The sequence below is a fragment of the Eublepharis macularius genome, chromosome 1, assembly GCF_028583425.1.
Source record: "Eublepharis macularius isolate TG4126 chromosome 1, MPM_Emac_v1.0, whole genome shotgun sequence".
Taxonomy (NCBI): domain Eukaryota; kingdom Metazoa; phylum Chordata; class Lepidosauria; order Squamata; family Eublepharidae; genus Eublepharis; species Eublepharis macularius.
The window spans coordinates 201,437,890-201,450,788 of record NC_072790.1 but is presented as its reverse complement, the minus strand read 5'-3'; the positions used below and the strand labels follow the sequence as shown (position 1 = coordinate 201,450,788).

The following is a 12,899-nucleotide window of genomic DNA, read 5'->3' as shown; positions in this document are numbered from 1 at the left end:
CATTGAAAAATGGAAGGTGGGGGAGTCCTTTTGTCCTGTGGAAGAGTACAGCTAAGTCTTGGTTTAGCATAAACAAGTGTTAACCCATAACCTAATGTCGCTCTCACTTGTCATGCAGCTCTGAAGTGATCTATGTGCAAACATATTATGTGTCTATGATTCCTAGTGGATGTCTACTGACACTGGAAATGCCGCCGCCGCCAAGGACAACCTGCATCTGATGTTTCCTGCATGTTTCCTGCATCTGATCTGCATGTGTCTTATCTAAATGAATAACGGATGTGACTGGCCCCATGACACAATCGTGAACTTCTACTGTTTAGATGTGATTGCATAGTTCAAGAATCTGTTTGTTGCATAAGGAATTTAGGCATCACACATTGGTGCACAGATGGAAGGAGAGTGTTCAATATATTAGATTTGGAAAACCACAATCTTTGATAAGCAATGAACATGCAATTTATGTGGCCCCTAGCTCTGACTTAGGGCAGAACACGTTCAAACAGTGATACATGTCTAGGAATCTGTTTGGATGTTCAAAGAACGGTCATTGCATGATAAAGAAATGAATGGCTCTAAGGGTTTGCAAAAGCACAACCCCAAGTGCCTCTCTGCATTAGTTAAAGCAAGAAATACTTTGTGACAGTAACACTGCTACTATATAAAGATGGCTGGAAGGTCCTCATTGTTTACCAGTTTCTGTGACATCTAACCAATGGTGTTCTGGCACACTGTTAAGACTGGGCATATTTTAAAAGATGTTGCACTTCTCCACCCCCTAAGTGGGCCAAAATATGACTAACCAAAGTCAAGAGATATAATAGCATCGCCTGGTGTTGGTGCCAACTGAGCCAGTTCTTCTGGTTCTTCTTTCAGCTTGGTGAACAAGAAATCGCTCTTATCCACTACTGGGTCGCCACTGTCAAACATTCCTGGATTCATTGCCATCATGCGAGGCTTAAACAGCGATTCTGTCTGATCCATGGAGAACACAATATCGTTGTTCTCTATTTCACTAACAAGACAATTAGGCATTTTAGAATTTTTTGCACTTTGTAGGATGATGTTAACAAACAACCACTTAGTTAAAAGAGGAATTATTCATGTATGTAAACATTCAGCAAACTGCCACCTGATTTGTTGTTGGAGACAGAAATGCCATCCATTTATTTGGGAAAAAAATAGTAATTGCATTGTATCAGTCTAAATACCTTTTAGGCACTTTCTCTACTCAATCAGTGGACTGAAAAAATAAAATCACAATAAAAGAATCAAACTGGACCAACAGGCTTGTCTAGAATAACAGAGAATTGGGTCTCTCTAATTCCACCATGTTGTTTTATGAGCCAGTGAATGGCCACATGGCCTGGAAGGCAGAGAAAGAGAGGTTTACTTCCTTCTGGGACAAGGAATAGACTAGTGGATTTGCCACTCACACCACTGACAAACTCTAACAAATCCCCACATGCCAAGTTTCTGTTTTAGCTAGATTGATTGTCTTCCAACCTCCTTTCTTCACTGACATGTTGTGGAATCCCTTTTCTCCTGAAATTGTGTTCAGGAAATGTTGTCAGGGGAAGAATTTCTGCTTCGCTCCCATTCTCTGAGAGGCTCAAAGAAAATGTATTGAGGGCACAAGATGCTGGAATGCTGTTAAAACGCAGCAGCTCTTAGTTTTGCCAGAGCTTAGATGGGAGACTTCCTAGCAAATGCTATGTAAGCATCTCTTTGTTTCTGCACTGAGCAGGATACAATTTATGTTTTGTGTGTTCCCCTCTCTACTCTCTCTCTCTCACCCCTACAAATTGCTGTACATTTTTGGGTTTTCAAAATCTGCTTCCTAAGAAGGCCCAAGCAGTAGCTAGGGAAGGCTCTGACCTCTCCTAGTTATCTGAGCCTTTGTTCTGTGTATATGTATACCTCAAGTAGTACATGAAGAACCTGTATGCCTACCTAGGGCAACTGACATTTTTGGAGGCTAACAGAATATCTTGCTTTGGGAAGACCAAACTTCACAATAAGTCAACAGGGTCTCCTTTCCTTTGGTTTGCCAGTTCTTTGCACTGGTCTGACATCGAAACTTGTTGTGATGCTATCTGAGGAATCTGTTCTTAGATACAAGAGGAAGCTCATTTCTTATTTCTTTAAGGAGCTCTGCTATGCTGAATTTTGAAGAACAGACACTCCTGGCTTCCAAAAGGAAACTGGGTGGCCAGGAAATGGAAACTTGGAATCAAGCAAGGCTGCTGAATTGCCATTGGGAAGAATAAATATTAAGGCAACCCAAATTCTTTCTAGTTGTCCTACCTCAGAACATAGTTGACACTGATGATGCACTGAGGCTGCAAGTTGCGTGTGTTGTAGATGACTGTTCCTTGGGTCTCCAGCCATACGTAGCCACCATGTTTGGCAAGCATGCGATATTGTCCAGTGATCACTTGACCTTTGGCACACACTATGGGGAAAAGCACACATTGCAGTGACTTTATAAAAATTCTAGGTAAAGCACAGTATGTATTATTTAAAAATGGATACAAATAGCATCATTTGCTGGTCTAAGCACCAACATATTCCTAAAAATGAAGACTCTTGTTGCGTCTTATTGCATAGATTTGGGCTAAGTTGCAACCCTATCCTCTAAGCTCCTTTGGGGTCATTTGCACCTAGCAAATGGTGGACTGCATCACTACACAGGAAGTATCTCCTTTTGAATGGCACCACAATATAGAAGGTGTGGCTCTGAACTGGGACTCTATGGCTGTGAGAACAACAGAACTGAGTGGGTGTTTTAGGATGAAGAAATAATCTAAGTCTTTTGTGCATGTGCACTTATTAAGTGCTTGTCTTTTACCCTACACCTTTTTTCTCATTCACTGAAGTTTTGCATTAAAAATCATCTAGCTCTTAATTCATTTTAGAAGATTGCCTTTTGATTGCCAGATTACTTGTGTGGAGAAAAATCAAAAGGTTTTGTCTGAAAATCATTTTGGCAAATGGGTTCTGCTGCATCTGTGAAATGTTATTAAATTGGCTTCCTGATAACCAGCTTGTCAATAAAGAGTCCTAATGAGAGTTGCCTGTTACATTACGGGAAAAAAAGCTTTTTAACGCTTTCATCTTAAAAAAAAACAAATCACATTACGTTCTGTTATAGCAAACAGTGGTTGCATGCTTCTTTAAAGCCTTATTGGGGGAGGGGGGTGGAAGTGTGTCCAGTGGCAGTGGGGAAAGGTTTCTGTGTATGAACTGGGGGCACAACATGTTGCAGATAACTCATACCTCCCTGGTGCATGATACCAGAACTCAGGGTTAAATCAACTCAAAACAGATTCAAGACTATCAAATATGAAGTATTTCTTTAATACAATATAATGAACTAATGGAATTCACCACAAAATGGAGTGATGGCTATTAGCTTAAATGGCTTTTAAAACAAATCAGACAGCTTTGTGGAAGATCCAGCTGGTAGCTATAATAGCTAAGAACAGAACAACAACTGTCTCAGGGCCATTTGATTCAACAATTTTGGCAACTGAAATCTAGAGAAGATAAGCCTTGACATGATCCAGCAAAGCTATTCTTATGTTCATTTATAATCCACTTTTTTGCCCTATATAGACTCAAAATGGCAAACAGTGTTGTCATGTATTTATGTGACATATTGATGGAATGAGAGGCTGCCCAAAGATTTATTCCTCTTATTGTCATCTGTTCAGATGGCTGATGACCTTAGGGGCAATTTCTGTTCTTTAAGTCCAACTAGTCTGCAAGTGTTGGAAGTAGAAGCCCCACACTCTTCTGTGGTTCTTGCAATCCTGTGAATGATAGGCCATGCATTCATATGCGATACCATACTGTTCATCTTTTTAAAAATCTTCTAAAATACATTAAGTATTTAATTTCATTCCTTGGTCTTAAGGTCTCAATGCAGCTCCTCAATGCTAACATTTTAAATCATTTTCAAACTTTAGTACAGTTTATTGATAAAAGGGTTACTTAGGACTTTCAACTGTCTTCTGTTGAAATGAATGGCAAGATTTAGTGTGAACAGGAACAGATCCAAAATGGGAATTATTACAGAACATTAATTATAGAATATAATTAAGTGCCTTGTATAATTTTAGAGTACATTGTCAGTGCATGTTATGTAATAAGACAAAGACGCTCTCTCTCTCAATCACTCACCCTCCATAGGTTGTAAGGAGCAGCACATGCCAAGTCTGCCAAATTAAATCCTATTCTTGCATTTGATGACTACCAATTAAAGTCTCTCAAATTGTATAGAATTTTTATACGAAGCCAAGAACACAGACAATGCTGAGCTTATTCCATCACAACATGTTTACTGCATCTGAAGACAATATTACAGTATTTAAAAATCGCAGCAAGCTATAGCTTGGTAGTAAGAGTAGAAGCAGAAGGTTCTTTTTTAAAAAAATAAATAAGCATTTTAGGCATTTTCATTTATCCTTTCATTTCTTCCCTACATTGTGGATACCAGCTATAAATAATTACCTTAAATTTTTCTAGAGCTGATGGAAACAATGTTAAGAAATTATAATCTTCTTGTAAATATTTTGTGTATTTAATTTAGCATTTGTATTCCCCATTCTAGCAAAACCAAATATGAAGTCGTCTTCTCCATTCTATTTTAGGTTTTGGCTCCTTGGAAGCAGGGATCTCTTATTTTCACCTTTGCCACCCAGTACATGGATTGTGTAATAGTAATAAAATCTCAGTCCTACAAACAGGATTATGTAAAGGCAAGTGCATATACTTTTGTACAATTATTTACTTTGATAAAATTAATAATACTGAACTCAGTTTATTTTGGCGCAGTTTGTTGTTACAACTCATTCTTTTCTTTGAGTTGTCTAGATTAGTGGTCCTCAGCTTGTGGTACATGTACCACCCATGGTTTGCAGAAGTAGCCTAGGTGAAATGGACCATTTCACAACAATAGCTAAGAATTTCCTTTTCCTTAACCCCATGTTCACCTGTAAACGTAACATGCCATCTCCTGCCAAAACTACCTGCCAAAGATTATCCGCATGTGCCCTTTTGGCATGCTAATAGTAATCTTGGACACTAGGTGCTTCTCCAAGTTTCCTGTTACCCCTACCCACTAATGTGTCTCTTTGATGTGATGCTTCCTGACTACCCTACCTGTCAGGGACTATGAATTAAAGCCATCACAATAAAATTTACTCCCAACAATACTGCATTTTAATGTCTTTAAAACATAGAGTAAATGATAAATGTAACAACAGATTGTCTGTAAATGTACCAATGTTCTTCTCCTATGTATTGCAGGACTTCAAACATGCTCTTGGGAACATTGGCATTTAATTCCTGCATTGATATTTCCTAGAGCATATTTTCCTGGGATCTTCTCACAGGATTGATCTCTTGGGCAGGGAGGATATGTGTTATTTGAACTTAACTAAGGCTTAACTTTGTTGCTTTCTCACATCACACAGGATGATATTTTGGATGACATAAGCTTGGAGAAGCTGATGTGTGAGAATACAGAAGAGATCCTTATTAGTTGAGGCTAAGTCTAGAAGTCTGGCATAAGAGATATTGAAAGCTGCTTGAATAACAGAAAATGAGCAATCAGAATATAAACTGCAAAGATTTTAAAGAGTAAAAGCTAATACTCACAAATAGCTAAAAGCATGCAGCTTGTGAATAGTAAGGAAATCCTGTATTCCACAATAACCCCAAGAGGACTACCTAACATAATCTGCTTTTGCTCATGTGAATGCAGCCAGCATTACACATTTCTTAATAAGAAAAGATTAAAATAAATAAGCACTATAAAGTTAATGTAGAATCCTTTCCCCGTGAAAGTGCTGTACAGTCAATTTCCTCAAATATACCAAAAGTATATTTTTTCCATTTAACACTTAGTGTTAATTTCCCCCCCTTGTCTACCTAGCTTAGCTCAACTTTAAACAATGTTATTTCAGAAGAATAGGAACATGAGTCTCCTTTCGTCAAAGCATAACCATAAAACTATTAGACTATTTTTAGACAATGAGCACCAAGTTACCGTGACAAACAATAGAAAAGGAACTAAAAGGGCAGGCAGAGGGAAGGGAGAAACAGGAATAAAAATAGCTCACTGTCTGTTTTGAAATTCTCCCATACTACTTTGTCTGAGCTTGTGAGCATTGTATGTAAATCTTTTAAAATTGTTTAAAGATCTACAGATCTTTTGTTGCACTAAAATATTGTGGCAGCTGAGCAATAACAGGATCCAGTTACCCTTGCAGGTTTTGGCCAATCTGTACCCTGGATCAAATAATTTTAAACTTGGCTTCATAAATGTTAGCGCTTCTTAAGGGGCACCATTCCACTGAATGTTTGGGCTGCCAGAACCTTATGGGCCCTCAGCTAATTCCCAGAACTACATCTGTAGCCATCCTTTCCCAAGGAGTCCTCTTTAGCTCATCTTCTCAATTACGTGTGGGTCTAAGACCCAACAAGCTAACACCTGTGGCTGATCTCCCTGAATGCCCCCCACCCAATTTCCCCCTGTTCCCATCTTTTGTTTCCTACTCTATAGTTTAATTAGGCTCTTTCATTCTTCCTTTATAACTTGGAGTTTAAAGCAACAGAGCTATGCATTCCAAAGGAGCACTGCTAAGGAAAACCCTTAACCCAGAGCTGGGAGACTTGGTTGTGGTAATGCAGTAGCAAAAGAAAGGTACTCTTAACAATTCACATAGCTGCAAGCCTGATCTCCTGCACAGAACCACTTCTATGGCTGAACTTTGGTTCAAGTTAAGATCTGTTTACACATATGTCTGTAGTAGAAAGGTAGAATATACACAGCACGGCCCAAAGCAACTCCAGAGGTTATACATCTTCAGAGTGGAAGAGGTATGAGTGTATTATTGTGACATTATGTTTTGATCTATCTTTAGATATGGATCTAACTCTTCCTTGCAACTTCAAGTCTGCTTGAGAAATGGCTGTGAATTCCCTCCTTCTGTCACACCTTCCTAGTACCATTTCCCATTATTTGTTTATATGTATTATTATTTATACAAGGTGAGCAGGGGATATGGCTCCTAGTAGAATTACACGGGCAAAAATAGACAGGTCTCAGCCCCTCAAACAGCTTGCAAGCTAAACCAGGCAATGAGGGAAACAACAGAGAGATGGAAGGAGGGAAGAATGCAGGCATATGGAGCTAGGAATAAGGATTAAGCCATTTGGAAAGGCAGATATATCCTTTTAGAATACCCCCAAAGGACCATTTCTTATTCATTGAAGGCTACCCAAACAGGATTGTTTTTTTCAAAAAGAACTTGGAACAATTGTTTCAGTATCTGGATAAAAGTGTTTTGCTTCTTAAGTCTCATTCCACATAAACAAGTAGTAATGAGGCCATTTGGAACTGCAGTTGTACGGGGCCGCCCATGCTTCATGTCATCTATGCACAGCACATGGGTTGCCACCACCATAGTTATCTTAGTGCCACTAAAGACTGCCTTAAGAAAAATTTGTAGTGGTGTAGGAGACAATCCATGTGGGCAGGCCAGCATACACAGTTTACCATAACCATGCTGCTTACATCTTCCATATCATAACTTCTTTGTTTAAAGAGGACTTAAAATCAACATTTCAAACTGCTCACTAGGTAAGTGCTCAACTCCTGTTCCTGCCCAAGAAATGCAGCTTTAGCCTGTAACTTACAGTTCTGATGACTTTTGGTCATATTCTCAGAATCCAATGCATGATAGAACTCATATGCAGAACGGCCCAACAGCTCCTCAGGATGATATCCAACCAATTCAGTTATCCTTGAAGCAAGAACATGTTTGTGTTAGACGTCTGAACACTTAATACTAATTTTTTTTTTAACAACATACCTCCCTAAACTAAGGGAAAAGATTAATCTTACATGAAAAAATAGCATTGGATGTTCCTTGCAAACTTACATGAGGCTATCTCCATTTGCTTTTTATAAATTTGGCTCCGAGCAAGGAAGCCTAAGACTGCGATACTTGCTAATGAATCAAGTCTTAAGGTCCAGGTAGAAGAGAGGGCTTACATCAGTAGGGCACAGCAGTCTTCTTAACAGTCTAAACTGATATCTACAGCTAGGAATTGGCTCCCTCCTCTTGGAATTTCCATTATTACAATAAAATACTAAATACATACATGCAAGGCAAGATATTAAAACATTTTCTGGGGTTGTGGTTCTCCCCCATCCTGGATAGTTAGCTGCTCTATTTACACAATTATGTTTCCTAACATAAATTCCATTAAGATTTTCCCAAGAAAATCTTACCAGTAAACAAACAAAAGACTCGGTTACAAATAAATAGGATTTCTGAGGTCAAATCTTCACAGTTCCAATTGTTTACTGGGGCGAGGAGCTCTATTAAGTATCCTATATACACTGCATCGAATGATTGCTGTGTATTTTTGGCAGTTTTGCAAATAACCATTATTTTGTAGTTTTGTATAGTTCTGATCATATCTAGCAGCAATTTACATATCCAATGTACTTAGATGGCATCTTTCAACACCCCACCTCTTGTTAAATGAAATGGCATCCCCCCCCCCCCCACACACACATCTGAACTGCATCACTCCCAGCTGACATAAACTTTACAAAGCCAGGAAATACAACCTGAGAACAAACACACAGCCTCCTCTGCCTGCAAGCACGTATTTGCCATTATCATTCATGACAGCTAATAGTGTATTCTCACAAGGATCCTGGCTCTTCATTTCATGTGATTTTAACAACACCGACTAGGCTGTCAGTACACCAACAAAAAGTGGGACTTTTCTAGAAGAACAGGCATGTGTTATATTTTTCAGATGGGCCTGCAACTACAAAAAATAATGTGCGATCAATTCCTTAGTGACACAGACCAGAATTGATTTAAACGCACACAGATGATCAAGTTGTTTGTAGGGTTGCCAGGTCCTCTCACCTGTAAACCAGGGGGCAGGGTGCTTGGTGTACGTGTGGATGCTGCTTTTCTACCTTGTGTGCATGCACCACAGCCTCCTCAAGGACATCACTTCCAGTTTAAACCAGAAGCAACGGAGTCTCAGCAGGGCCAATTCAGCCTAAAACGTAGCTGATAGGCTGATTCCTAAAAGAATTGGCCCCTGTTTGTGCCAGATGCAGTGTATTTTCAGGGCGTTTCTTATAATAAAACTTTTAAGAATTGTTTATTTTGTGAGCTGCCTTGACAAAGTCTTGGAAGAGGTGGCAGGTAAATGGCTTAAATAAAGATGACGTGAAGCACAAGATGAAAACTGTTCCCCTACTCTCTGAAATGTTCCCTTTCCTTCATTGCTTATGCAATACAGTCACTTCAAATGAATTTACGTGTGCCACTCAGTCAAGGTGCACATGTGCAAAACAGAAAGCCAGATCTAAATGCCCTTGTCTCACGTTTCTGAATCAAGGGATGTACATCAGCCTTTCTGCATGGTCAATCACATTCCAGCTTTTCCAGGTTTTACCATGCATGTATGATTTCAGTTTTAATCAATTTCGCTTTGTTTTAGGAAACCGAATAATGTGTGCAGAAGTCATTACAACTTCAGAACAAACAGCCACATTGCTAAAGGTGCATGTTAAAAAATTGTAAGTCACCCCATCCAACTGTATTTATGGCATTTCTCATGGTAGAGTTGTTTGCAATTTAGTAGAAAATCACTTGTGTGAATGGAATCTAAATGCATTGATTTAAATGAAGTGACCTAAGGCTTTTCAGCAAGAAAATCCCAGACAGAATTTCCAGTTGTCTAATGATGCCTGTTTCTCTCCGCAGCTGGAAAACTACATTATGTACCAACATCCATGTTAATCCTGTACATTTTGGTTTCTTAAATTTCTCTTAGCCAGTGACTAACTTCCTCACCACAATGTTGACCTCTCAAAGTTCATGCTGTAGAACTACTTCTTATAGAACAACTTCCCTGTGAAAATGTCATGTTCAGTAGGTTCAGATACAATCTTGTGTAGAGGTTGTGGTGTCTCATTTGCTTCTTTCACTGAGAACAAGATCTGCCCAGTACATCTGCACAAGTACTAAATGTCAGCGCTGTGTTTATGCTTTTAAAGAACAGGTAATACAGAAAATAGGGAAATTCTAAACCTGACCTATGCAGGATTGAAATATTATCCAGAGATGAATTAACATTTTTAAAAGCTGTTTTTGAAAACTGGGTACACATCCATGCGCCTTTGCTAACTTATCAGTTAATCATTTAGCAGAACTATTCTTCTGGCATTAAATCCTCAGTTACAAGCTTGAGTCTCTTTAATTTTTAAATGAATTATACAGTTGGTTCATTTTTCCTCCAACCTGCAATACAACTGGATGTACTGAAAAGGTTTTATTTTCAGCTTTCTGAACACTCTGCAGAAGTGGCCTAACGTAGGCACACCTTGTTTCTGAACATGTGGTGCGTTCTTTGTCAGAATCATGGTTTTTCAAAACCTTAATGCATACAGACTGCATGCATGGAAATTGCATTAGCTGGGTCCATGTGGCACTAAGCACCAGATGTGAAACTAAATGGTTTGCCAGTGTCACATCACACACTTTGTTCAACTCTCTTTCAAGTGGCACATGTTTTGAGGATAGATAAGGGATGCAGGGACGAGAAATTATGTGTTTAATTCCAATGTTTGCATCAGTGTGCAGGAGGTTGTACATCCAGGAGGAGGCTCTCTATTTGGATTTAGTATTCTGTTTGTAGAATGGAACTATACATTATGACACACATTGCACTGTTGCCAAAAACAGCAACTGTGACAAGATTTATCCCCATTTAAACATACAGTAAAATTTAGATGTCCCTCAATGTCTTTACCGTGAACATTTCCCTATACCACATCACTGACTGCTGCTATTATTGGTGGAGAAATGCACAATGCCATTATATTAGGATACAGGTAAGTTTTTATTATAAGGTTATACAGTGGAAGGAAGCTTGACAAAGGGCTGTGGGTTTCAGTGGCAGCCTCGTGTTTATCATCTTGTGTAACAGATTAGCCCAGGAAAGTGAACTGTGTTATACCATATTCTGAATTTTTAAACATGTCACATTTAATGCTTATGCTTTGTTCAGATGATAGCTCCATTGAAGCAACAGTCACATATTTATTTTTACCTGTTTAAAATATTTGTTGCCCATTTTTCCACAAGGGGTCCAAGATAGCTCACAAATTACTCCAAATACATCAATAAAATGAATTAAAACAGTCAACAGTATCAGATATTATAGTGGGTAACTGTTGTCTTGCATTAAAAAAATTCTCAAAAGCAGTAAAATCAATAGGATACCCTCCCAAATAAAACTGATATACATGTTCTCCAAAAAATAGTCAGAGATGGGGCCCACCTAGTTTCTTATGTTCTAGAAAACGGGGCCATGACCAAAAAGGGCTGAGGATTCTGTCCACAGAGAATCATCCATTCCTTGGGGTGTGGGACAGCAGGCAGAAGATAGTGAAAGCACTTTCTAGAAATGAAGCTGTCATTATTGTGTGGCAAAAACAGAAGTAATGAAGGAGGCCTACTCTGCTCACATTCTCAAAAACAAGGATACAAACTCTTCCATTATAAGTTGTCATAGGTGCAGAGGAGTTAGCCATGTTACTCTGTACTAGCAAAATCAAAAAGAGTCCAGTAGCACCTTTAAGACTAACCAACTTTATTGTAGCATAAGCTTTCGAGAATCACAGTTCTCTTTGTCAGATGCAGTTCTCTTCATTAGATATTCAAATACCTCTCCCTACTGTAATCAAGTTGTCTCACTCCCTTCACTTTTTAGTCATGCTAATTTTTGTTGTGCCTTTTCTGCTTCATTTGACTTGGCAGTTTTTTGAGATCTGAGATGGTGTTATTGTTTTTATTTGCTATTTTTGCATTATTTTGTAATTGCTGGTTGTAATTTATAATTAATTGTTGTTTCAATTTATATTGTTTTAAGAAGAACATGGTAACTACGACTGTTTTGGGAATCATTATGACGGAAAGGCAGCAAACAAGTACTGAAAATTAATGACTCCTTTTAACAGACTCATAATATGCTCAATTTCCTCTTCTGTTTTGGATAACAGAATGAAAATATGAATTGCTCCTTTGAAGAGAATGGAGTAACTCAACTTCTGGACTATTCCTGAGAACTAGAGAGGAGCAAAGATTCTTCTTCCAGTGTTCTTATTACAGTGAGGGAAATAATTATTGCTTCTAGGAGAGGACAGCAGAGAACTCTGAAATATTTTCATAGTGCCCATTCTTATAGAAAAGAAGTAAATTAGTTACTTCTTTATGAACCTTACAGTAGTATACAGTCAGCGTAGTGTAGCGATTACATTGTTGGATCAGGATCTAGGAGACACAGGTTCAAATCTCCAGTCTACCACTGGGTAATCTCAGACTCTGTCTCAGCCTAACCTACCTTACAGCTTGTTGTGAGGATAAAATGGAGTTGGGAAGGACCATGCTGTAAAATGCTTGGGTCTCTCCCACTGGGGAGAAAAGCAGGGTATAAATATTAGGAAGGTAACTAGTTACAAAATTTGGGTTTGGAATTAGAAACCTTTGGATTTGATATTGAGAAAATTCTTGATGGGCAGTTGGAAGAAGGGAAGGGGCAGCAGGAGGAGGCACTGAAACATGGCATACCTTGTACTGTGGACTAGAGTGCGCCATTCTTAAAGAGCATATCAAGGAAACTCAGACATGCTTCTGCAGCCTTCCCCATGTGATTCTCCCCCCAAAATAACAGTATCTCATTCTGCTAGAGCAGAACATATTTTAAAGAAATTAAAATCACATGCACACAGACAAAATCCATTATCTAAATCCATCTATATCTATTTAACAAACCTTATTCTTATGCTA

General features: G+C 38.6%; 1 protein-coding gene across 1 annotated transcript in view; it reads right to left on the bottom strand.

Moving 5' to 3' along the window:
- EPAS1 (endothelial PAS domain protein 1) overlaps positions 1–12,899 on the bottom strand; it is a 124,761-nt gene that overhangs the window by 14,620 nt on the left and 97,242 nt on the right. Inside the window, exons 7-9 of the mRNA XM_054983933.1 lie at positions 7,708–7,814; positions 2,308–2,455; positions 804–1,015 (exon numbers count right to left, since the gene is read on the bottom strand). Coding sequence (XP_054839908.1) covers positions 804–1,015; positions 2,308–2,455; positions 7,708–7,814 — 467 coding nt within the window. The remainder of the gene's footprint in view (positions 1–803; positions 1,016–2,307; positions 2,456–7,707; positions 7,815–12,899) is intronic.